At 35.3% G+C, this 27,483-nt stretch overlaps 1 protein-coding gene across 1 annotated transcript in view; it reads right to left on the bottom strand.

Annotated features, from left to right (window-relative positions):
- The window catches only part of FBXO11 (F-box protein 11), an 84,572-nt gene that overhangs the window by 1,363 nt on the left and 55,726 nt on the right, over positions 1-27,483 (bottom strand). The window contains exons 2-22 of the mRNA XM_026486309.4: positions 24,011-24,138; positions 23,794-23,875; positions 23,246-23,390; positions 21,998-22,127; positions 21,194-21,277; positions 20,983-21,115; positions 18,961-19,067; positions 18,759-18,870; positions 18,566-18,672; positions 18,349-18,486; positions 8,903-9,120; positions 7,878-7,963; positions 6,691-6,785; positions 5,539-5,661; positions 5,367-5,452; positions 4,542-4,618; positions 4,307-4,450; positions 1,915-2,025; positions 1,171-1,278; positions 753-861; positions 45-143 (exon numbers count right to left, since the gene is read on the bottom strand). Of these exons, the coding sequence (XP_026342094.2) occupies positions 45-143; positions 753-861; positions 1,171-1,278; positions 1,915-2,025; positions 4,307-4,450; positions 4,542-4,618; positions 5,367-5,452; positions 5,539-5,661; positions 6,691-6,785; positions 7,878-7,963; positions 8,903-9,120; positions 18,349-18,486; positions 18,566-18,672; positions 18,759-18,870; positions 18,961-19,067; positions 20,983-21,115; positions 21,194-21,277; positions 21,998-22,127; positions 23,246-23,390; positions 23,794-23,875; positions 24,011-24,138 (2,422 nt within the window). The remainder of the gene's footprint in view (positions 1-44; positions 144-752; positions 862-1,170; positions 1,279-1,914; positions 2,026-4,306; positions 4,451-4,541; positions 4,619-5,366; positions 5,453-5,538; positions 5,662-6,690; positions 6,786-7,877; positions 7,964-8,902; positions 9,121-18,348; positions 18,487-18,565; positions 18,673-18,758; positions 18,871-18,960; positions 19,068-20,982; positions 21,116-21,193; positions 21,278-21,997; positions 22,128-23,245; positions 23,391-23,793; positions 23,876-24,010; positions 24,139-27,483) is intronic.

Genomic DNA, 27,483 nt, shown 5'->3' on the forward strand with positions numbered 1-27,483 from the left:
GGGGAAAATAAGTGGGTAATAGAGCAAGCAAGTGTGCTACATACCTATCATGTCTAATAAATTCTACATCATGTCCCTGATGGCACTTCTTAATGCAGTTCACACATATGGCATTTCGATCTGTGGTGTTACAAGTGTGACATCTAAAAAGCAAAAGCTTACGTTATTTTTCTTGAAATGTTATTTCCTCAAAATACTGCATTTTACCCTATGACCTATGGCTTAAAAGAGGACCAAAATTTTTGTGGCTCTAGCTCAGATTAATTTCTGCAAAAGGACTTTAATGTAGTAAGTCCATCTCCTGTTCTGTCTCTTCTGAGGAAAACCACAGATTTGCAAATTGTAGAAAGGCAGCTGAAACTTTAATTAAAAAAAATTTAACCTGGGGGCGGGGTGGGAAGGGAGTCAAAAACCACTCAGTGACTGGGGTATATGGGACACTTAATTAGAGCTTTACTTTGTAACTCCTGAGCAAAAGCATTATGTTCCACCTTTCCAGTGATAGCAGCAGTTGCCGCAGTATACGTTCCGGTATTTATGGTCCCAAACAGAACCCTCAAGTAGACTGATCACAGAACTTAATGTGGACAAATACAAAATTCTCAATTATATTCTCTTTCCATTGGCAAATACCCAATTTTCTCTACCTTTAGCTTACATTTAAGAGAAACATCTAAAAATGTCTTGCCGGTTTAGAAAAGAAAATCACTATCTCCCCCTTTTCAAGACTCACAAGTAATTCAGAAATATACCTGTAGAAATCATGCATGGGATAGCTGGTATAACTTGATATTTTATATAAACATTGGCCTCTACTAACAGCCTTTTCTATGGCGTCTTGATTGTTCATTATTTTGTTATCTGTAATAAAAGAAAAAAATGAGGACAAAGACTTAAGATAAAAGATATAGGTTATAGGATTATTCTAATAGAAGAGTCCCTTTTTAAGACCTTTAAAGGAGGCTAACCAATTAAGTAAAAAAAATCAGCTTAAAATAGAAATGGATTTTCCCTGTGGAAGATATTGCCAACTGTTTAGAACAGTCGAAGCTTTCAAAATAGTTCCCTGAGTTGCAGTTAACTTGATAGAGTGACAGCAATGGCTTCTGATACCATTATCTTTTCATGGCATATCTTGTGTATTTATAGGCAGAACAAACTCCAACATACCTTTCATTGTCACATTAACACCAGATGCTAAAAATAAGCCTCCAAACCGGTTGTTAAAAATCTGATTGCCTTCTAGTGTTGCAGTTGCATGATTTGTAATTTCAATACCTGAAGTAAAATTTACAAACAGTAGATACATCATCACGTTACAGTTTCTTAACGTACAAAGAATAAGATGAAAATGTTTGAGTCACTGAGAATAACATTTATTTTTCAGTTAATAGTCCACTATCCTTTAGAAGAAGGAATGCTACTACATATGGTTCATAACTTACTACTTATTTTCTTGGCAAGCAAAAGAGGATAATGCCTGCCCAGAAGTATGTTTAGGTAGCCACTAGTTGTACATATGAAGAAAAAAAAGTGTCGTCTTCCCTGGCAAAAAGTTGAAACATATGCGCGATACTTGGATTTCACTTACCAAGATCTTGAAGAAAAAAAAAAGTTTGAAGCCAGAGGGCTTGAATTTGTTTTCCAAATGGTAGTACAAGCCTGCATTCTATCCCAATTAAGGTTTCATAATTACTAGTAAATAGCAAGAGAGAGATTTAGTTTGGCTTAGAAGAATTCAAAACTTGGATTAGGTGCTCTTATAAGCCATTGGTAATTGACAGGCGTTCAGCCACTCTTACAACACACTTTGCACACCTTCAGTTATTAAGCAAAAAGAGAATTAATGTACTAAAGATCAAACACTTTAATGTATTAGAAAACAAGCTACAGGTAACAAAAGAAAATACAAACCTGCAGCAAATCCATCAAATATTCTGTTTTTCCTTAAGACTGGATGACTATTAGTGCTGATGAGAACACCTGCTTGAGCATTCCTGAAAATATCATTTTCTTCAAGGAGACCTATAATAAAATATTTCCTCAGATTAAGGCTAATGCACATAACAAATTTTACTAGCCTTTTTGGTGGTATTTAGGTTTTTAGTTTCTTATTAACTGCACTGTATAAAACTCAAAGGACTAATTTTTCAGCTGAAATTCAGAGTTTAAGGGAGGACTTAACCAGAAACTGCTGCTTAAAATGGCATGTAACCATTCTAACCAATAACTGGAAATTCCATGGTTATCAGGAACCATGTCAAGTTCACTCACCAATGCATTCCCAGTGACTGGTACCTATTTCTCACTAAAAACACTGAATTAAAATTAGTTCCTTTGAAGTATTTTTAGAACCACTGCAGCCTCAATGCTTTCATTCAAGCCCTGATTATTTCTGGCCATTATTATTATAATCATTACTTGATAATTTCCTTTACTCTCTCTCCTGCTATTCTTCCCAATTTCCTACAACTCTATCATGTCCCTTCTCTGCTTAAAAACTATTTTGAGAATAAAGTTTAAAATTAAGTTGCCATTTAAAGTCTTTCAAGATATTCCCCTAACCTAGTCTCTTGTCTTAACTACATTACCTATGTTCTGAATATGCTATACATTTTTATCTCTAATGCCTTTGGTTTCTATTTCCTCATCCTGGAATGTCCTGCCTTCTTTCTTCCTTAAGTCACTTCCTCTAGATTTCAGTTTCCCTCCATCAAATTTATTCTCTCTTCTGAGTATAACATGATTAAAAAATGAGCTGAGGAATCAGACTTCAAATACGGATTCCACCACCACCTAGTTCTGAGTAAGCAAATTACTTACCTACTCTTTGTCTCAGTTTTTTTATCTAAACTGGGCATAATGGCACCTACATATAAGGTTATAATGAGGATTAAATGAATTAATACATGTAAACGTATGCCGCACTAAAGAATTAGCTAGTATTACTCCTATAAAACCTACTTATGTATAGTGAATTACTAGTTGTGTACTAGCATTTCTCTGCTCTCTGAAGACAGGAGGAGTTTATTATTTCTGTAGACATTTGACCCGCCTTTGTCATTTCAGTTTTGACCTCTAAATTGCTTTTCCCCTGGAAAAGACTACTCCAAGTCCCTATCTCTAATCTTTGTTTTTGCAAAGATCCGGTCTGAATTCCATATACAAAGTCTCTTAGAATCTGGGCTTGCCCCTTCTCTAGGCCCAACTTTCAGTACCTCTTTGCGCCTTACTGTTTCCTTTAGACTTTTGTTTACAATATGCCATTAGACTATAAACTTTATGGATGTAGTACTGTTTTATTCATCATTGTATCTTTAGCATCTGTATCAGTTGTTGGTACAGAGGTGTTCGATTAATAAATATGTACAAAACAAATGAAAGTGTGAATTATGCTTTCTGCACCGGGAATGGCCTCCCCACCTCACATTTACCCGTGAATACTCATTTTTCAAGACGCAGCTCGAGTGATTTTAGTCCATGAACCTTTTCTCAACACCTTACAAATAAGACCATCCACTGTATTGTGTTTCCTCATTAAATCTTGTAAAGACTCCTATCAGATATGTCACCTTACTGAATTGCTAGATTATGAGCTCTTTCAGAGTCTGTCAGTAATGGAAGCATCACTGCTTGGCTGTAGTAGTAAATTTCGTTGATTATGTTGTAGTAAAAACTAGCTATTCCTTTCACATAAAATATGTACAGTGCTGGGTTACTGACATTTCAGGAATGGTGATAAATTTGCATTTGACATTCTCCCCTAGTCTTTTTGAACAACATATATTTGCAAGGGGCAGGGACTGTGGAACTCTTGCCTCAATGCAAAATGAGTTGACCTTTATGTATACAAAACCAGGCACACCTTGGCTTCATTAATTCCACTCTCCAACAAACACAGTTGTAAACAGGTACAAAGCAATACTTATTTACTACAGACATTTTCATATATTTACAGGCCAGTTAATTTCTAACCTAGTTCTATAACTGGACCTTGATATTTAGTATAATCATATCACTAAATAATAGAAAGTCCAGAGAGAAAATGTAAACAAATTCTACCTTAACAATGCCTAACAATTAGCACACTGAAGATGGTCACAAAAAGAAAAGAAAAATTGTGTAAACATCTATCTCCTTTACCTCTAGGCACTAACCTAAACCATCTCAAGACCTGATAAGGAAAAAGACTGAGATTCACTCATTTAAAGCTTATATTAATTGGCAATGTCACTGATCATTAAGGATATGGAGGAAGAATATCGAAAAATTGGATTTTTTACTAATGCAAAATTAACAACAATACCTCGACCCCCATTAAATATACAGATGCCACCATCTCTTCCATCATGGATTTTATTTCTTCTTAGTGTAGGATTACTATCTGTCTTAATCCAGACTCCAGCCATTGCATTGTCAAATATTTCATTGTCTTCTATACAGCCTAGACCTACAGGTATAAAAATTTAGGTTATGTTATTTGGGAAAGTGTATTTCTAAAGGCAATTAGCAATAAGAAAAAGATGAAAGATTAAACATACCAGAATTATAAACAAGAATTCCACCATTTTGTCCTCCCCAGATTTTGTTTCGTCTAATTTTGGGGTTGCTTCCAGTCCTATGGATACAACAGAAAATAATGCCATCTTAACTGCTTCTACTCCCATATCCCATGTTATATGAGGTAACAGTGAAAAAATTCATTAATCACAGTAAGAATGAGTCTTTCCAGATGCTCTGAGAAGTTTGTCGGTAAAGACACTGGTTTAATTTTGCTTAATTCTAATTCCCACAGAATACACTTAGCTATAGATTATATTATTACTACAGAGTCTCCTAATATGTAAATTAAACTGAGGAGGTTAGATTAAGTGACTACTATTATTGTATACTCACCTCATATACAAAATGAAGGGCTGAATTATAAGTACTACTACAGTTTCTAAAACTTAAAATACCGGAAAGAGGGATGTAAAAAACTATTACTTTTACAGAAATAGTGTAAAAACAGAAGCTCCCATATACTGAGTGCCTATAACATGCCAGGTATAGCTCACAAGTGTTTTTATACAGCCTTCTACTTTCCAAGTACGATGGGGTACATTGGCAACTATGACTATTAGAGTGGATGACAGAACACTGGAAACACACTCCTAAGGCGGGCGGCGTATGTGCCACTGGCTGCTATCCTCAGCTGGTTCAAGAAAAGCTTGTGGTAAGCCAAGCATGTGGTAAGAGTATGAATATATATACAAAAGGAGGAAATTTTATTGAGCATTAAATAACAAGGAAAGTTCTTCTACATACCCCACCATACTCCCACACAACTCCCTCCCAAAAGAAAGCCAAATGTGAAAAATGTTTACCTTATCTGAACCCCTGAATACATATGATTATATATATCATTGTCTTCTAGCACTCCATGTCCATTGTCATAAAAATAAACACCAACCTAAAATAAAAAAAAATTGCTTTCAAATGACAAAAAAAGTTTATAAAACAATGTATTTCCCATATAAGAGTCCAGAATAATTTTACCTGCTTTCCACTATGTATCCTGTTTCTTCTCAGTACTGGAGTGCTGCCAGTTGTCACCCAGACCCCAGCCAGAGTATTACTATAAACTTCATTCTCTTCTATTACGCCTTGTCCTTTCTCATGCTAAATAAAAGTTACATTGATACAATATATATTTTAGAAACAAGTAGTTTATAGTGTGTTTCCCCCTTTAAAGACAGTTATAAAAAAAAAAAAACACCTAAATTTTTATTTTTTAATCTGGATGAGGTGGTAGTAACATTGTTTTTGTGTAGCCTCTACCTGAGTTTAAGCTCCAGAAGTATTTATACTGTTCTTTATGTGGTTTTGTACTTTTAAGCTTCTTACTTCATTCTAAAATATATAACAAACTAAAGCTCTCTCATTTAGTAAACTAACAGCTATTTCAAATTACTGGTGAAATCATTCAAAATAAGGTCTCAGGTTACTAAAATATTTATTTTTAGTTTGAGCAGAAGATTTAAGACAGACATTTCTAGAACTGAAAATAAAAATTATAGTCACACCTGGCATTACACAAGGACCTTTCTGAAATTTCCTACATTTTCTCACTTGAATCAGTGTGCAACAGTTTCAGTTATACCATGGAACAGAAGCTATAGGACCAATACATGGTTTCAAAATTCTGTAAGGTGCTCAATTGTGTTTCAATAAAAATTCAAATGAAATATTGACTTTTCAAAAAATATTCAAAAATATTCTAGTATTATTAGTACTTTCAGAGATATTATGGATTTACTTACTACTTTTGGAAAATTTCAGACTCCTAAGTGCAGTCACACCAGCAAAACTCCAGTGTAAAAATATAACTCAGCCAATCAGTTGTTGTTTTGAGTTCAGCCCATAATGCCAATTATGAATAAAGACTTTAATAAAAAGGTATATTCTCTATGCCTAAATTCAGTCAGTTGATTGAATTTTACAGAACACCACACATACTATAAAAGTCATTCATATACTGGCAGGGAGAACAAGAGTCTTATTTATTGTATAAATATTAAAGAGAGTCATAAATTCATATTCTGTAAGCTGAATATGGCCTACCTAAGGCTAGACATAATTCTGTCCTCTTCCACCCTTTCTCCCCTGGTTTTGATGCATGACATTCTAGAACTATATTCATTAACTTACCACATAAATCCCACCATGCTGGCCATCATGAATTTTGTTATGTCGAACAATTGGACAACTGTTTGTCCTAATCTGAATTCCTGCTAATGCATTGCCTATTTAAAAATAAAAGTTACAATGTCAACATATGGAGCCTCATTGGAACACAGCAAGAGTTTTACATTACATAGTAGTTAAAATTTTTAGAATTTTAGGAAAAGCACGATTTTGTGAAATATGTCATATTCAGAAAGATATTTATGGTCTAAGAGCATTAAAAAACAAAACTAAGGGAACTAGGAGTATAAAAAGAAAAACTGTAGGCAGTATGGGCATAATAGTTATGGGTAGAGACTCTGAAGCCAGGGTACCAAGTTTTGAATCCCAGGAACTCTCCCTTCCTGTATGACTCTGAGTAAGTTATTTAAACTCATTATACCTTTGTTTCCTGATCAGTAAGTGGGGATATTTAACAGTATCTACTTCACAGGTTAATGTAAATATTATATGACTCAATTCAGGTAAGATGTTCAGAATAATACCTGGAATTAAGTAAGCTTTCTGTTTATATAAGTATTATCCAGGTAAGTACTAGCAAAAGAGAAAGCCCAGAAACTTACAGTGTCTAGCACACACACATCTAATAATGGTCCACTGAATTAATATCTCAGAAAGTTTTAATGAGGAATAAGTATTTTCCCTTTACAGTTTTTTTTAAAAAAGATTTTATTTATTTGAGAGTGAGCGAGAGAGAGCACAAGCAGGGGGAGGAAAGCAGAGGAAGAGGGAGAAGCAGACTCCCCATTGAGCAGGGAGCTCACTGTGAGGCTTGATCCTGGGACTCTAGGATCATGACCTGAACCACCAAAGGTGGACACTTAACCGACTGAGCCACCCAGGCACTCCTCCCTTTATAGTTTGTACCAAACTGAAAGGAGTGAATCTAAGGAAACTGTAGATACTCCCTGAGACTAAGGTCTTATTTATATTTTCATCACTGGTATCTAGTATAGTTCTTGGTACACAGTGGGTACTCAGTAAATGTTAAGTGAGCAATGATTGTTAAGCAAATAAATATCACAAATAATCTTTATTGAGAATTTAAAGAAACTGGATCAGTTCTCCTACTTGGTTTCAAAGTGGCCCACTTTGCTAATGTCAGGAAGATAGGCCAAGCTCCAAAATTTTATAGAACAAAACATGCTTACCATAAATGTCATTTCCTTCAATAAGGCCTCGTCCATCACCAAAGATGTAAACTCCCCCTTGATTTCCATTAAATATAGAATTCCCCCTATAATTATGAGAAATAATAAACATCTATTCAGCAAGAGCTTATTTGTTTAACACAATCAACTGCAGAGCTACTCATACTCATGGCACCTTAAAAATTACTTATCTTCTAGGAGCCATAGTTTCCTAATCTGTAAAATGAGGAACTCAAGACTAGCTAATTTCTAAATTCCCTTGTTTTCCTTCTAAGACCTAAAGCTGAAAGAGCCACCGAGTATTTGAGACAAAATATCATTCTTAAAAATTCCCCTCAAAATAACAAATACACTTGGAACTTTTTTTTTAAGCTGATCTAGACACATTTGCTAAATATTAAGCAAGATGGAAATCCCATAATCTACTTTCATAAAGCCAGTGGAAAATAAAACTTGGCAATTAAAAATAATTCATCGTTACTGATTAAATTATAATAGTTCTGTTCTACAGTCTTATTAGCCAACGCCTTTCAGACTGGATCTGTTTATTTCCTTACTGTAGCCAGAGGGAATGGTAGGAACTATTAAAAGTGATGGCCTGAAGTTTGACTTTTTGTTATTTTTGGTCTCTCTGTCCAAGAATCTTTGAGATAATTACTTCCCTGAGTTATGCTATCTGCAGACTCTCAGACAAAAAAAAAAAAAAAAAAGAGAGAAGACAAGGTCATTCAGGTTCCAAGAGAAGAACATGGCCCTATATACTCATTTATAATGCAGTTTGATGAATTTAAAATAAAAATCACGGCATTTGCAACTGTTCATAAAATAATTTAATGCATGACTTAGATAACAAACAGAACACCTAAAAATAAATGCAGTAGCTATGTTCACTCAGAAGCATAGACATTTACTAGGAAAATCTATTTTGCAGTAGTCAGGTGACTAGAAAATAAGAGTAAAGCTTGACTTTTCTTGTAACACAAGAAGTGAAAAAGTAATTTCCATCCATAATTACATATAAATACCTTATTGTTGGGTCACTATTTGAGGTAATCCATACACCTGCAAAGTTGTTTGCATAGATTTTATTCTCTATGAACTGTCCTCTTCCTTTTTCATGCACATATATTCCTCCAGTCTGCCCATGATGAATTTCACATCGAACCACTGTGGGGTTAGCATAGGCTTTTACTTCAAAGCCTGCTATTCGGTTTCTGTGTATGTTGCAACTTTCAAAGTAACCCTGAAAAATACAGAAATCAAACTGTAGGTAAGGCTGCTTTCCAAAAAGAAATAACATTTAAAAAATGACCTTTTTAGTGTATGCCTCAAAATTAAGTATCAGAAATGTTCAAGAGTAAGCATAAAACATACATACACACTAAATTTCAAATGATAAACAAGGAATAAAAGAGATTTAAATGTTTTAGTAAAACAGAGAACCACAAATCCTCTAATTAGTCTGAGTATACTCAAAGCCAAGAAAGAAAAATAGGGAAAGACTTATTCAATAAATGCAAATAAATACTATTACCCAATAAATACACATATCCTTTAACAAAGATTTATTGAGTATTAAAGAAAACAAACCCTCGGAGATTTAAAAATGTCCCAAGAAAACAAATTCTAAAAAGGTGACCTAAGGACATAATCAGAGACTACAGAAAAAGACATACAAAATAATGTTCATCTTAGCTCAATAATGGGGAACAGGCTAACTTATATTCATGCTCTACGTGCTATCGTGTTAGATAAAAGGAACAGTACATACTTCAAGATAGTATACATTAAGGATGATTTCAATTTCATTTCAAGAAAATACAACTTGAACAATAAAAGTATGAGGGTGTGATTATCTGAGAAATATTATAGATGGCCTTTGTACCCTTTATATTTCTCCCAATTTCTTAAAATTTTCTGTAATGGACAGACTTATTTTGTAATGAGAACACAAGTTACTGTAATACTGATATCCTAAATTCTAAGATTCAATCAAGACTAAGTATTTTTTAAGATTTTATTTATTTATTTGACAGAGCGTGAGAGCTAGCAAGAGGGGGCACAAGCAGGGTGAGCAACAGACAGAGGGAGAGGGAGAAGCAGGTTCCCCGCAGAGCAGCGAGCCCAATGAGGGGCTCAATCCCAGGACACTGGTATCATGACCTGAGCCAAAGGCGGACACTTAGCCGACTGAGCCACTCAGGCACCTCCAATCAAGACTAAATATTAAGAGAAAAAAGTAAGATATTAAGATATTCCTAAGATGGCACTCCTAAAAGCCATTTCAACTCCTGGTCTATCTCCCTTCAAAAACTAAGTATGTGGGGCGCCTGGGTGGTTCAGTCATTAAGCATCTGCCTTTGGCTCAGGGCATGATCATGGCGTTCTGGGATTGAGCCCCATGTCAGGCTCCTCCGCTGGGAGCCTGCTTCTTCTTCTCCCACTCCCCCTGCTTGTGTTCCCTCTCTCACTGGCTGTCTCTCTGTCAAATAAATAAATAAAATCTTAAAACAAAACAAAACAAAGTATGCTCTCCTTTCTTTAAATTCCCCTTAAGTACTTTCTTATGGTACCTCTATGTACTGCTTTGTACGATTCCTGTTAAATAGTCTTATCCATTCCTCCCTAATCATAAGCTCCTGCATAGAAATGACTATACTACCTTCTGTTACATTTATACAGGACTTCATGTATAGCAAGCACTCAAGCAGGAACTAACTCACTACTTTTTGCAAATTCTAGTGGAGGTTAAAAACAGATGTAATTCTGAATACTACATAAACTCTTTAAGAAAATAGACCTCTGAGAATAATATTCAGAAGTAATTTCAGGTTTCATTTTCCAAAAATAAAGTACAAATTATCTATAACTTCTTCATATTTGGATTAAATACTTTTTAATTGGGGGCATTATATTAAAAAATACCTTCTTTAAATATAATAAAATTTCTTTGATTTTATACCAAATAAAAATGAATGTACACTGGGTATATATACAGACTATTATGGCAAAACTGAGAATCAAAGAAACAAAGATTTAAAAAGTGTTTAGACTAAAAGAACTTAATGTTAGACTGGAAAAATTCCACAGTTCTGATGTTTTCATTATTGAGAAAGGAGCTCAATTAGGCTACTTTCTCTCTGCTGGGAGCTGCATGACATAACTGGTTGGTAAACTTGGGAATGAATAAACTGGGTATGACCAATAAGGCTTCGCCCTTAACCTCAGGGAAGTGAGTTGCCCTAAGGGAGCATGCCTTCTGCTAAGTGCGTAAGCTTATTTAATTTTGGGGTGCAGTGAAGCAGACCCATTTTGTTCTTGTTTGAAGGTGTATTCTCCAATTTAACCTTTTAAGGGCAATAAAATTATTTCAGCCTCCTCATGCTACTTCATGGCTTTATTTCATAATTTGTTCAGAATGTGGCAAGAAAAGATACACTGCTTATTGGGTTTCCATAAAGATTTCATAACAGGCCACTGTCATGTCTTGACTATACTAAACACACAGTACTGCAAGTATACTTTGCTATGTACTGACTAAACATGATTCAAATGCAGGGATGCTCTATTTTCTTTAGGTTTTGATTTTGTACTGTTAGGAGAGTCAACAAGATCCACAAGTTTACTAAGGCAAACAGCAGCCTCCTCTCATTTCCCTTACCCAGAGGTCCCCACCTTCAATTCTTTTAACTGATTCTTTCTATCTACCTCTATATTTTTAAGTAAAGACTTGTATTGCTGTATCTTGAGTTTGCAGTTTAAGGTACTGTCTACTGACTTCCTACTTTGGCAGATAAGAATTTAGCTCTATCTCCCATCATACATTCACACTATATCCTTCCAATGCAGTGATATCACAATTTTGGTTAGATTAGTGTGCTATTCAAGAGCTGAGTCATAAAGTATAACTACATATTCTTTGCTGTACAACTTTTTATTAAAGTTGGTAATTATGTTATTTTTCTCCTTTGCTTATGCCTCTAGTGATAATTCTATCCTAAACTCGTTACCAATTGTTTAAAAACCTCAATATATTTATACTCACATCAGGTTTACCAGTTTATCTTCATGAACATAAGGTTTTATAATTTGCTCTAATCTGTAATGGTTGGCTTCACTGGCACCTAGTCAGTTACCATGTTGTAATTTAAAAATGTTCCTTAATTCCATCAAAGATAAAGTTTGTAACCTGCATCTTTTAAGATATCATTGAAGAAAAGAAAGCAGTAAAAACCATTTTTTTCTTCATGCTCTTTTTTTTTTAAAAAGTAAACTCTACTCCCACCATGGGGCTCGAACTCATGATCATGAGATCAAGAGTCACATACTCCACTGGATGAACCAGCCAGGTGTCCCACTCTCCATGCCTTTACAACCAGAAGCCTCTACACTGCTACAACTGTCATTTTACCACATTCAGACAGAACAGTTTTATAATTTTACAAGGAAAACCATCTCTTGTCACGGGCTTAAAGGGGTTCAGTTAATGTAATTTTGCTTTAAAACATGTTTTAATAGAATGCATCTGTTTTAAGAGATGCCTTTAGTGTAAAATGTCATAATAATACAGAAATGTGAAAGTATATATAGACAGAATTCTACTTTGCCTTGTAAGATGCAAACCACGAAAATTCCAACGTATATAGACAAAACTCCAAAAGCAGGGGCCTTTTTTTTTTTTTTTTTAAGATTTTATTTATTTGTGTGAGAGAGAGAGTGTGCGCACAAGAGTGGGGGTAGGGACAGAGGGAGAGGGAAAAGCGGAGCAGGGAGCCCAAAGCCGGCTCGATCCCAGGACCCTGAGATCATGACCTGAGCCAAAGGCAGACACTTCAACTGAGCCACCCAGGTGCCCCCAAAGTAGGGACATTTTATTGGATGACCCCAGAAAAATCATATGTCCCTATCAAAAGATACTAAATTGTTAAGAGCTTCTTCTATATTTAAAATAAGGGCTTGGGATGCCTAGGTGGCTCGGTGCTCAGCAGGGAGTCTGCTTCAGGATTCTCTCTTCCTCTGCCCCCCTCCTTCACATGCACACAAGCTCTCCCTCAAATAAATAATCTTTAAAATAAGCGCTTGTTAGCTTCTCAGAACAGTGTTTCTAAATCCTTGCTGTACACATTACCTCAAATTTTTGAAAATTATCATTTAAGGTTAAGAACTTTTTTAAAAAAAGATTTTATTTATTTATTTGAGGGAGAAAGAGCACGAGTGGGGAGGAGGGGCAGAGGGAGTGAGAGAAGCAGGCTCCCCCACTCAACAGGGAGCCCCACTCGGGACTCAGTCCCAGGACCCCGAGATCATGACCCAAGCAAAAGGAGATGCTTAACTGACTGAGCCACCCAAGTGCCCATAAGGTTAAAAACTCAACATTGATTATCAAAATAAAAGGTGAAGCACTTTTTCATTTAAATGTTTTTTGGAAGTGCAACAGTCTTTATTAAATATGACAAAGTAAAAGGCATTTAAGAGTTTCTCTTAAAACTCTCCAAATAAAACAAGAATGAAAAAGAGGAAAAAAATGCTATCTTCATTAAAATAAACTTCCACAACCCCAAACTATTATCTATGAAACACCTGCCAAATACTGTGGAATCTGGATAGGAAGAGTAGGGTGCTGAAACCTAACAAATGTTATCTTAAATCTTCAGCTAGGTAGTTTCCCCCACGAAACTGAAGGTTCTCATAAGCCTAGCTAATGATCTTCTAAGGTGATCGGATCTAGTGGCATGAATAGAATATGGAAAAGAAATATTCCCATGTTATTATTTTCATAAAAATAACTCAGGCACAAGAAGTAAATGTGAGCAAGAATACACACTAATGTGCAATTTCTATCATCTAAAACTTACGTTTCCTATCTAAGGGAGACTATCCAAAGTAAAGGAAAATGAAAGGAGGGAGAGGACAGCCAGATTTTATGATAGATAATCTGTCATCTGTCAGTCTGTCATGTGTTAAATTCATAAATTTAGAATAAATGTCTCCAAAAGTTTACAGCAGTTTGGCATTGCTATGGCATTCTAATTATATTTTACAAAAATAACACTCTGCAACAGATTTAATATTAAACAAAGATAACTGGGAACCTGTGAACACTGATAGGAAAATTATTTTTAGGAATGAGACTGGCACTGTGGTTGTGTGAAAGAAAGAAAAAGAAAGAATCCCCATCTTTTAACGATGCATGCTGAACTATCTGCAGATAAGAAGATGATGTCCAGGATTCGCTTCAAAATAATCTAAGGAGTACAAAAGACAGTAAAGAGTGAATAAGTATAGATGAAACAAAACTGGCCATGAATTGATAGCTGTTGGAGAATGGGTACACGGGGATTCATTCATTATACTACTATTCTCTTTTTTCTGGATGTTGGAAAAATTCCATAAAACAAAACACATTAAAATTAGAGATTAAAAAACCAAAACAAAACTATGGAGACACAGCAAGGGGCACAGATTTGAGGAAATCACATAAAACTTAAAGAACAAAGCAATACACAGACAAGTTTCTAAAGAAAGGAACACATGGAAGAGAAAACCAGCAAAACAACACATCAACAACAAAAACCTACATTATGGATACTGAAAGCAGAAAAGCAAATCATCGCAAGAAAAAAAAAAAAACAAACAAACCCAGGGGCGCCTGGGTGGCACAGCGGTTAAGCGCCTGCCTTCGGCTCTGGGCGTGATCCCGGGCGTTGTGGGATCGAGCCCCACATCAGACTCCTCTGCTATGAGCCTGCTTCTTCCTCTCCCACTCCCCTGCTGTGTTCCCTCTCTCGCTGGCTGTCTCTATCTCTGTCGAATAAATAAATAAAATCTTTAAAAAAACCAAAAAACAAACAAAAAAAACCACCCCAGGATAATCTCAGACAAAAACCAAAATGATCTCAGACTTGTCAGCCACATTTAATGCTAGAAATATAAAAATGACTACAAAATTTGGAGGGGAAAAAGTGTAATCAAAACCGTGTATACATTTAGCCAAGTTGAAAAGTAATGGATAGGCATTCTCGAGTGGCAAGAATTCAAGCTACAATACCAGTAAACCCTTCTTTTAAAAATAAACAAATAATGGCTAGATAAGAAAATTCAGCCATACTAAGAATGAATCAAAATAAAAAAAAAATCAGCAACGGAGAAACTGTTATAAAAGGATTAAAGGTAAACAAATATAGAATAAATACTGACCAATAATTATAGGAATGTAAGTTATAAAACTTTACATAAGAAAAGCAAGAATATAAAGAATGGGAAGGAGATAGGCTGAAATATAAAGTGCTTATTTCCTCATTTTTCACGGGGGAAGTTCGTACTTCAAAGTTTAAACATGAAGCTAACAATGACAAATGCTAGAGTCATACCCTGAAATCCTAGAGGATTCCTTTATACTTGTGTAGTATTTTTACATAAACAATTCTTTAAAATAAAAAAGAGTAGAACATCTTTTACGATTCATTCTTATGAATATAAAATTTAAATTTTAAGTATGTCAACAAAGAAAAAGGAGCAAAAATTCAGAGAATAAATACGTGTATATTTAAAGAAAGTGGACAGTACAGAAACTAGTTTTAAGTGTTCTGATGTTCTTTGAAGGTCTACAGAAAACAAAGTAGAATTTTAAAAAGATTATCTTCAGTGATGTTATCCTATCAATCATGGGCTGTCACCACAAAGAAGACAAAGAATACAAGCCAAAAGAATATCTAAAATGGAAAAACATTCTATCAAGGGATTTTAAAGGATTGTGTCACAATACTGAAACAGAGGATAGGCCCAAGATGTTAGGTTTTAATTTTCATCCCTCCTTTACAAATATGTAATACCTTACAAATCTCTTTATTAATCCTTCATGGGAATATCTATGTATAGCACTGCCTAGGAGTTGTTTAAAAACAACTTAAAAAATTTGTAAACCCAAATATATATATAAACTGTATCAGGAGTGTATGATGAGGAGTAAATTATTATGATGAACTTTAGTAGTGACCATCAGCATAGGTCTTTCAAAAATAAGGAAGCTTACTCAGGTTAAAATTAACTTGGTACCTCAAATGTCTCTTGTCAGTGAGACCAGAGGCATGCAAAAATATGATACTGGAATTGCATATAACTCTGGGACAAAGTCTAAAGGCAACACAGGCAAAGAAATACTAGCATAGTATAATGCCATTACAAAATAAGAGATCCATTTAGGAACTACAGCTAATATAGGACTCTAAGGGAGGTGAGATTTTCAAGATTCTTATGTTTTGACATCCTCCATACCTTTGCCCTCCAGACTACAATTCCCATGCTCCCTACTTCCCTACTCCTTGGGAAAAAGGAAGTATGATCTGCAATGAAATGTCAATTTCTTTACTTCAGCTGGAGAGGGGCAAGTGGTCATCTCCACTCTGCTTTCTTTTTATTATATTTATTTATTATTCCCCCCCTACTCTGCTTTCTTATTGATAGGTCCAAGCTATAGCCTACATTGTTTTCCTTATTTTTAGAGTGAGAGACCGCAGGAGCGGGGGTGGGGGGGGTGGGGAGTGGCAGAAGGAGAGGGAGAGAGAATCTTTTTTTTTTTTTTTTTTTAAGATTTTATTTATTTATTCATGAGAGACACAGAGAGGCGGGGAAGAGGGAGAAGCAGGCTCCCTGCAGAGCAGGGAGGCTGATGCGGAACTCAATCCCAGGATCACGACCTGAGCCAAAGACAGACGCTTAACTGCCTGAGCCACTCAGGCACCCAAGAGAGAGAATCTTAACCAGACTCTGTACTAAATGCAGAGCCTGATGGGGGCTCGATTTGATGACCCTGAGATCACGACGAAAGCAAAAACCAAGAGCTGGATTCTTAACCAAATAAAACATAGGCACCCTAAGCCTAAGGTTTAAATGAACTGTTCTTCTCAGGTTGCACTTACCCCAGAATATGATGCATTGGATGGCCTCAAACTATTTCGCTCTAATCAGAACTTCATAGAAGGAGTATTACCTCCTGTGGTCTAGTTTAGTTTTAAAAGAGTTCTACATTAAGGTTTTAGGCACAAACAACAAAAAAATTTCCTTCACTGACAATTTGTATATGTGAATCCAACAATCCTCTGTTGCATGATTCATACAACAGCAATAAAATTTCACCACAATCCCATTTGGCCACCATGCCATCACCTCCTCTCCCATCTCTTACTCCTTAACAAAAAATGTTGCCTATGTTGTAACAGGACTTGAAAATTGCCTCAATGAAAATTAGACATTAAATGAAAAGAATACCTGAATAGACATCAAAGGGATTATTATTTTTTAAAGATTTTATTTATTTATTTCTTTGACAGAGAGAGACAGCCAGAGAGAGCTCACACAAGCAGGGGGAGTGGGAGAGGAAGAAGCAGGCTCCCAGCAGAGGAGCCTGATGTGGGGCTTGATCCCATAACGCCGGGATCACGCCCTGAGCCGAAGGCAGACGCCTAATGCCTGAGCCACCCAGGCGCCCCAAAGAGCATTATTTTGAAATAGTGGCCTAAAAGACCTCAAAAAGTTGCATCTCTAGAAACTTGTGTAAAATGACACAATAGTACTTAAAATACAATATCATCCACAAAGATGCCTAATTAACTGCTGTGTAAGTTTTAGAACTGGTATTTTATTACCATTATATCTCTTATTAAAATTCTGCCAATTAAAAAAAATTAAGAGGAATAAAATGGAAGTCAAACTAATAGTGAAACCATTAGTTCTCAAAGTGTAGCCTACAAATAGCTTGCATTGAACTCACGGTGAGTATTAAAGATGCATACGCTGGTTCCCATTATATTATGTTACATTATATTTATTCTATCTGGATGGCTTTTTTTTTTTCTTCTAAAGATTTCCTTTATTTATTTGACAGAGACAGAGAAAGAGCACAAGCGGGGAGCGGCAGGCACAGGGAGAGGGGGAAACAGGCTTCCCGATGAGCAGATAATCTGACATGGGGCTCGATCCCAAAACCCCGGGATCATGACCTGAACCGAAGGCAGACGCTTAACCAACTGAGCCACCCAGGTACCCCTAACAGGGGTGACTTTCAGGCACACTTACATTTGAGAACTACTGGATTAGATCTTACTCCTGTCACAGATTACATCAATTCCCTAAGGACTCCATCTTCTCTACATGCACATAATATTAGACTCATGAATTATAGAATACTGCATATTGATTTTAAAATATGATGCTGAAATGTCTTTTAAACCAATACTCTTCAATTCACCTAGTTTGGTGATGAGAAAGTGCAGAAACCTATTTGAAATTTAATGGATATGGATCACCTGGCTGGCTCAGTTGGTGGAACATGTGACTCGATCTCCGGATTGTGAATTCGAGCCCCACAGTGGGTATTCAGAGATTACTTAAAAATAAATATCTTAAAAAAAAAGAGAGAAAGAAATTTAACTGATATGAAGTCGGTTTTTCTATTAAGAATAAATGTTCTTACCATGCCATGATCAAATGTGAACACACCAACATCTCGTCCATGATGGATATGATTCCGTCTAATAATTGGGTTTCCATGATTTTTAACCCAAATCCCAGCTAAAGCATTATTGGAAATTTCATTATCTTCATATATTCCCTACAACAATTAATCAGAAATAGGTATTAGCAGAACTTAAAAAAAATTTTTAGAAAAAACCCATAAAAGTTAAAAATACCTGTGCATGATCTGTTATATAAAGTCCAACATTTTCACAGTCGCTGATGTTACAGTGCTTGATAGTGGGACATGCTCCTTGACCACTAACACATACTGCAGAGCCAACTGTAAGAAAAATTATTTATTTAAAAAACCTATTGGTCAACAACACAATGACTTATTTTGTAATAAAACGTAAGGGAAACACTAACCTGTACATGTACTTCGGATGATACAGTGATCAATAATAGGGCTACAGTTTACCGTAATCTCTAAGCAGTGGTGTGCATTATGGTGTTGAGCAGATTTGTCATCAGGGTTAAACTGAAAAGTAGAAATTTTGTTTGAAGTTTTGTATGAACCACTACCTTAAATGATTTTAACATACTTATTCTAAATCTTAAAATTCCTTACCCTTATTGTCATATATCCAACATAAGCATCCTCAGAACCTTCCATAAAGACAAAGGTTGAATCTCTAGTGTTTTCAATTATAACTTTGTCTGCTACTTTTCCAGGTGCTGTGGAGAAGATATTTTAAAACATATTACTTTTATTTAAAAAAAAACCAACACATTATTTATCAGAGGAAATTCAAATAAAATTCAATTTTTTAATCAGTAAAAATACTCTGTCATAAAACTAGTAACAAAGAAACTTTCTTTATTGTTTTTAGGTTGGGTCCTTTAAGGGGAATTTTTTTTTCATTTTTCAAGAAAAATTTTAATTGAAGTATATATATAGTTGACATATTCGCCTCAGGTATACAACATAGTAACTTGACAATTATATACATTACGAAATACTCACTATGGTAAGTGTATTCTCCGTCAGCACACAAAGTTGTTATTTTTTTTTAAAAGACTTATTTACTCGAGAAAGAGAGAGCACTTCGAGGGCAGAGGGGGCAGAGAGGGGAGAGAATCCTCGAGCAGACTCCCTGGCTGAGTGCAGTTGCCTGAGGACCATGAGGATCATTGCCTGAACCAAAGTCAGGAGTCGGACACCCAACCGACTGAAGCACCCAGGCGCCCCATTATCATAATATTACTGATTATATTCCCCATACTTTTCATTTTGTGACATTTACCTTATAACTGGAAGTCTGCACTTCTTAATCCCCTTCACCTTTTTTGCCTGCCTACCCATCTCCCTCCTGCAAACCACGTATAAGTTCTCTGTATTTATGAATGTTTCTTTTTCGTTGTTTTGTTTTTTAGATTCCACATATAAGTGGAAATCACTTGGTATTTATCTTTCTCTGACTTATTTCACTTAGCATAATATGCAGAGGGAGCTTTTAAAAAACATTAGCATTAAGTAAGAATAATGTTCATTTTATGAGGTAACTATGTTTCACTGGCCTTTACTACAGGCAGTCATATTTAATGTGGATATTCTTTGAGTACCATTGTACTCAAATTCGTGTATAACAATACTTCTAATAATATTTAACTACTAATAGTATTTAGTATCAAATACAATGACATATTAAAAAAATGGTTTCTTATGGAAACAAGATCAAAAATCACTTCCAGCAGCACCAGAAAAAGAGCTCAGGGAGAAGAAAGGAGAAGGAGATGTTGAGTAGGTAGAGAAAGTGAGAAATGTCCTAATTTAAACTTATTTCTAATATTGGCCTTGATTTGGAAGGTACTGCAAATCAATAGGCAAAATTTTCTATACCTTCCTCCCCTTTTCTCTGTGGTGGAAATGGGGGAGGGAAGCAGAAGGCGCAGTGAATGCAAATTTCAAAAACAAGTAATAATTTTTAGCTATCTTCAAATGGTCCATGTACTGTGTCCTTAAAAAATCAGAAAGCACAAATCTTGAAATGACTGATCAGTGCTCAACAACTGTTTCATTACATTTATTCTTAGAAACTTGACTATAAAAATAGCTTTGAAATAGTACGAAAAATTTACCAAGGGCATCTGTTTCATTAAAAACACAGCAACAGAAACATTAACCATCTTTACTTTCAAAACAAAAGATGTAATAAATATCTTTTTTCCTTAATGAATAACTAAGGTGTTGGACAAAGTATGGACATCAAGACATACATCTTAAAAAAAAAAAAAAGAAATTAGGGAGTCTGGGCGCCTCAGTCAGGCACCCCACTCTTGATTTTGGCTCAGGTCATGATCTCAGTTGGGAGATCGAGCCCCTACTTCATATTCTCTCTCTCCCCTCTGCCCCCCACCCCCATCACCGCTCTCTCTCTCTCAAAATAAATAAATAAATAAAATAAAAAAAATAAAAGATACATCTGTAATTTCTGAACTCTCACATTTTCATTGCAATAGGCAATATTCCTGTTCTTTCTTAACCATTAAGCTATTATCAAGGTTCACCTGGATTTTAAGTCACTAGCATTTAAAAAACCCATCATGTAAATAATACATTAAAATTTTAATGACAATGCCTTTAGAATACCTGCACCAATCATGGTGATTGGAGATTCAATATATATCCATTCATCAGTGTATATTCCAGAATGAACAAAGATAAGTCCATCAAAATGAGCTTCTTGTACCCCACCAAGGGCATCTTCAATTGTATCATAATACTAGAAAAAAATAAAAGTGTCAGTACAGAACTGAAAGATTACCATTTTAAGTCTTATAAAAATACAAATCAAACATACCAACATATTTTCTCTTCCTTTATATCTTGCAGGATTACTGTAGAAATGTTCAGCAAATCCTGGCTTTACATGTGCACCTTTATACTAAAATGTCAAAAAACAAAACAACAAAAAACAAAACAAAACAAAAAACCAGAAACAAACATTGACTACTCATGTAAACATATTCTAAATTAATACCGTATATTTTTATTAAATATTGAAAACAATTATCAATTATTCCAACTAATTTTCTGTTGCATAGTGCAATGTAGAATCTGAAACAGCTTATGACTCAGTATTATCCAGTAAGAAAGGACAAAACTTGTTAATCTCAGCACTACTGATATTTTGGTACAGTAATTCTTCGTTGTGGGGGACTGTCCTGTGCATCATTTTAAGGTATTTAGCAGCATCCCTGGCCTCTACCCACTAGATACCAGTAGAATCCTCTTCTCCAGTTGTGACAACCAAAAATGTCTCCAGACATTGCCAAATGTCCCCTGTGGAGCAAAATCACCCCCAGTTGAGAACCACTCATAAAGGACCATATAAAAATTAAAATAACTACTGAACACTAACAATTTAAGAAAAGGTTCAAACACACCCAGAAAAAGTATAATGCTCTCAGGCTACTGATGCTCACTGCCACTGTTTAAATTATTAATAAATATGTCAGTAGTGAAAAGCATTGTTGAACAAATATTTTGTGGAGTGATAAATACATTCATTGCTTTGAAACCTATTCTTGAGTTTAAATTAATTTTTTAAAAAGAAACTTTTATTTATGGATATAAATCAATATTTTCCATTTATACTTCATACCAACTGCTGGAAACTCTCTTTCCAAGGATTTGGGTGTTCATATTCTTCTGGATTAATCTGGTAGAATTTGCCAGGTTCAGGATGCATCATAGGGCGAGTATATTCGAAAACTTCCATGTATAATCGTTTCCTATAGGAGGAAAGAAATGAAAGATTTCTTCATAAAAAGTCCTTTAAACAACTAGAAAAATTATCTGATGCTTCAAAAACATGTAAGAATATAAAAAAACCAAAAATTTTAACTGTAAAATAGTTTTTGGCTAAAAACAATGTAACTACATATAAAAAACAGTCCACCTCCCAAAATATAGTGTCAATTCTCCAAAATTTGTTTAGGGGAAAAAAAGGCCACCCTTACTGTAAAAGCCTCATAGTTATTAAAAGGATGGCTTTCAATAAAATACACCGAACTTAACTCGTTATCATTTACATCCTATTATCAAAAACCATCAAATCTCACAAATGTAGTCATAGTAACTATTATCACTTCCCGTACAAAGCAGGGTTCCTTCCGATCTTTTTATCTACAGATAGTTTCATTTATTACAGTTGTGATTATATAGCATCTAAAATTTTGTATTCTGCTCTTTTCAAAAACTTTTTTAGAGAACATAGCATTTTCCCATGTTACTAACAACTCTGTAAAAATCACTGTTAAATGCCTTTATCACCAAGTTTTCAAGTAGACATTACATTGTTAGTTGATTACCTTATTGCTGGACATTTAGATTATTTCTAATTTTCCCCCACTATTAACTGTGCTATTATGAAAAAATTGGACATAAGAAAACAAAATTTCCAGAAGTGGAATTACGTGGGTCAAAAGGCATGCATATTTTAAGGTTCATGAATACAACTGTCAAACTATTTTCCAAAAGTGATATATCAAAATCTACTTTCACATTAAACTATTAGATTGAATTAATTACCTGTTTTAAATTAGACATAGCTGTTTCTAAAAACAGCTCAAAGCTTAGATTTAAATGAAATACATTTCCCAGAATCACTCAGTTGCTATTAACTGATAAATAGCAGAGAAAGTACTTCATTTATTGTTTTAGAAATACCGCTCAGACCAACAACCTACATTTGTGATGAACAGGTAACTTGGAATTTATAAGCATTCTAATTTTGTTCCAACTATTTAATTGTAACTACCAACTCGCACTTCAACTTCCCTACCATCTTTTAGCATTTGGGGCGGCAAATAATATATCTCAAGATAATAAGAAATAAATTTTAACTTACCACAAAATTGGATCATTAGCAAGCTCACTGAAGCGTTTACACACACAAGCTGCTCTACAAAGATCCTGTTCCAGCAAGTAAGAGAAGATTTTTAGAACTACTTCATCTGGTAGTTTCTCCTGAAGATACTGTTCAGCAGGTGCTGCTATAAAGAGATTAGGAAACAGAATATAAACAATCTATTTGTGTGATAGTTTCTCACTATTTAAAGAGCATAATTTTCATTTTATTTAATGAATAGATTTTTTGATGACCATCATTTTATAAGCATTTTGCTTTGACAGATGACACACACATCTACCTTCTTTTGTCTGACTTAACTATTCTTTTAGCTGTTATGCACCATTTCAGAAACTGGTTAAATACATTAATTGTTGTATAAAAATACATTTTAAGTCAAAAGAGAGGTCAAGGTTCTCATGCTTATTCTATAATATCACCTTCTCAATCCCAAATGCACCATTAAACTATATTTAATTATTAATTTTTTGGTATCAAACAAAAATTAAAAAGATTTAACCCTATCCTAGTTTTCCCAAAGGAAATACCTGACAGATCTTGTGATTTTCCAGATACTCTTGCGCGTTTTGCACGATGACCAAAGTTTTCTGTAGTTGAAGTTGAGGCACCCTTCAAAAACAAAATGAAAACTAAGCAAATATTTTAACCATACATAATCATTACTTCAAAAATATAGTGACATGTCCCTTTCTGTTTCAAACAATTCTTTCATTACAAAAAGAAAAGCAGTTACTTTTAATTTACCTCCATACTGCTCTTTGTAGGACACGCTGTTCTTTTTGGCAAAAGTGTTTTTCTACGAAGTTGGTATGGACTATTTTGTGCACCAGGACCTGATTCTTCAGCAACCATATCTGCAGGTACATCATCATCTGTTATAAACAAAAGCAACATGAAAAATGACACCCAGTTTTTTAAAAAAAGCTCTTCATATCGGGGCACCTGGGTGGCGCAGTTGTTAGGCGGCTGCCTTCGGCTCAGGGCGTGATCCTGGCGTTCCGGGATCGAGTCCCACATCGGGGTCCTCCACTAAGAGCCTGCTTCTTCCTCTCCCACTCCCCCTGCTGTGTTCCCTCTCTCGCTGGCTGTCTGTCACATAAATAAATAAAATCTTAAAAAAAAAAAAAAAGCTCTTCATAAATGTTTTAGGGGGAGAGGCAGTACTTTTTTTTTTTTTAAATTTGAGAGAGAGGGAGAGATAGGAGAGAGAACGAGCAGGGGGAGTGGCAGGCAGAGGGAGAGGCAGGCTCCCTGCTGAGCAGGGAGCCCGATGTGGGGCTCAATCCCAGGAACCTGGGATCATGACCTGAGCCGAAGGCAGATGCTTAACTGAATGAACGACCTAGATGCCCCTAGATACAACTTTTATGTAAAAGTCTAGCCAACTGGGGGCACCTGGGTGGCTCAGTTGGTAAGTGGCTACCTTCGGCTCAGGTCATGATCCCAGGGTCTTGGGATGGAGCCCCGTGGCTGTCTATCGCACTCCCTGCTCGGGCAAGCCTGCTTCTCCCTTTCCTTCTCCCCCTGCTTGTGCTCTCTCTCTCTGTCAAATAAATAAAATTCCAGCCAACCGGATAAACATCTGAAAGGAATGTTGGACTTCATTTCTTACTTCACAATAAATTCCAAAGTAGAACATACACATATTTTAAAAGATTTATTTATTTATTTGAGAGAGCGTGAGTGAGCGAGTAGTGAGAGGGGCAGAAGGAGAGAAGAGAGAATCCTGAAGCAGACTCCCAGCTGAGTGCAGAGCCTGACCCAGGGCTGGATCCTAGGACCCCAAGATCATGACCTGAGCTGAAATCGAAAGTCAGCCGTTCAAGTGACTGAACCACCCAGGTGCTCCAGAACCTATAAATACAAAAAAATCAAACCACTAAAAGAAAACGAAAATTATTTTTTATAATGTTAAAGTAGAGAAGAGGTATAACACAAATTTTGGAAGGCATTTAAAAAAAGGTGAGGAGCATGTTCACTTGATGAAGGGAATGGAAGACTTACTACTACAATGGTTACAGTCCAAGTGGGGTGAGAAGGGTAGTCTTGCAAGAGGTGTCAGAATCAAAGCAGGGTGAGGTGGGTGTCCATGGAGAGGGACAGCTCAGTGTCGAGCATCAGATATCAAGTAGGATGAAAAGGGTACCTACGCAGACAGTGCACAGACTCAAACTGTGGCATAAAGTGCTGGAGCTCAAGAAGGGTAAGAAGGAAGTCTGCAGAGTGGGTGGGTGGGAAGGTGGCCTAAAATGGAGAATCAGAGCCAAGAGCAGGGAGAGAAGAACATCACACAGAAGAAGGGATGTTGGAACTGGAAGACTGGTTGCATACAACAGAGGGATTCATCATATAATTAAATAAGAGTAATGGAAGCCAGCATCACTTCTATGATAAAGATACATAACCTAAATCTAATTTAATAATCTTCAAAATTGTCAAAGTCATGAAAGTCAAGCAAAGTCTAAGGAACTGTCCCAGGATGAAGGTCATAAAAAAGATATAGCAACTAAATGCAACATATGGTCCTGAATTGGATCCTTTTGCTAAAAGGATGCTATTAGGACAATTAGTGAAACTTGAATGGGAGGGGTGTCAAAGGATTAGAAGGTAGTAATGTGTCAGTGTTAATTTTCTGATTTTAACAGCTGTAGTACAGTGATTTAGGAGAATATCTCTTTTTGTAGGAAATACACACTAAAGCATTAGAAGGTGGCAGGACAAGAGACTGGCAACTTCTGTAGGGCAATGAGAGGGAAAAAACCTTCCTTGTACTATACTTTTAACTCTTCTTTAAGTATGAATTGTCAAGAAAAAAAAAAAGCTGATAGATTTGAGTAATATATAAAAAGTTTTAAAATTCCACTTAGAAAATGAACTCGATAAACATAATGAAAGGAGCAACACAATAAGGAAAAAATATTTGCAATACATGTCACAGAAGGCTAATTTCCTAACTCTATCTGCATGCCTACAAGTCAGTATGGAAAAGATGAACAATTCAATAGAAAATTAGGCCAAGGATATGAACAGATAACTCAGAATTAAGTTTAAATGGTAATAAAAACTACAATGAGATTTTTTTATGTAGCAGATTATCAAAGATCAGAAAGTGTAATCACATACTAGTATCATCAAAGGATAATATAAGGGGGAAAAAAGTTCCTAATTGCTTTAAGGACAGCGATTTGGCAACAGCTATTATTACTTAGCAATTCCACTTCTAGGAATTGATTCTGTAACTATATTCACACATGTGGGCAAAGTACTATGTACCAAGATATTTACTGTAGTACTGTTTATAATACTGCAGGGTAACAATCAAAATGTTCATCAATAACTATTAAATAAACTATGGTGCAGCTATACAAGAGACTATTATGTGGTCACTACAAAATATAAAGCAGTTCTATACAGACTAATTAAGAACTATTGCTAATATATAATAAGTATAAAAACCCAAAATATACAGAACAATGTGTTTAGTGTACGTGTGTGTTTTGAGGCTATATAAATATGCTTATAAATACATATATTTACTAAAATATGTGAACTCCATGATGGCAGGGAGCTAACTTGAAGAGGCTCCTATTGGCCAAAGATGGGACAACGTAAGCATCCATAAGAATGACTAGAATGAACTGAAAAAAATATATTTAAATCCATGAGTAATGACACTTAAAAAAATAAAAATAAAAAAGGTTATTTTGAAAGATGCTAGTGAAAACCAAGTCATCATTTTGAAAACTGGTAAATAACAGGAATTAAACTTTTATTCTTCGTTTCTTACATAAACTGAACCTCCAGGTAACCAAGTATTAGCTGAGAGGAAGTTTCTCTAGAGAAACATTTCACTAATAAATGAAGAAATAATAAAAATTTGCAATCTCTAAAGAGTTAATGGATTTAACCACTGAGTATCAGTAGTTCCTAATATCACAAGAAGAAAAACAACCCGACATAATAGATTTCCTGCTGAAAGAACACAACAGCACTCACCAAGTTTTGCCAAAACACCTAATCTGAATCTGATCAATCTGTAAGAAACTCCAAATGGTCAAACTGTTAACAGTTTCCTCAACAAATATACTGCATGGGAAAAACAGTGGGGAAGATATAAGCAAATCTAAAGCATACTGCTTAAGAATGTACACTTTGTTATTAAAATTAATAAAGAAAAAGTAAAAAAATTATCATAAAAATGCTTTTTGTGGGGGAAG

This window comes from Ursus arctos, unplaced genomic scaffold (genome assembly GCF_023065955.2).
Source record: "Ursus arctos isolate Adak ecotype North America unplaced genomic scaffold, UrsArc2.0 scaffold_8, whole genome shotgun sequence".
NCBI classification, from domain to species: domain Eukaryota; kingdom Metazoa; phylum Chordata; class Mammalia; order Carnivora; family Ursidae; genus Ursus; species Ursus arctos.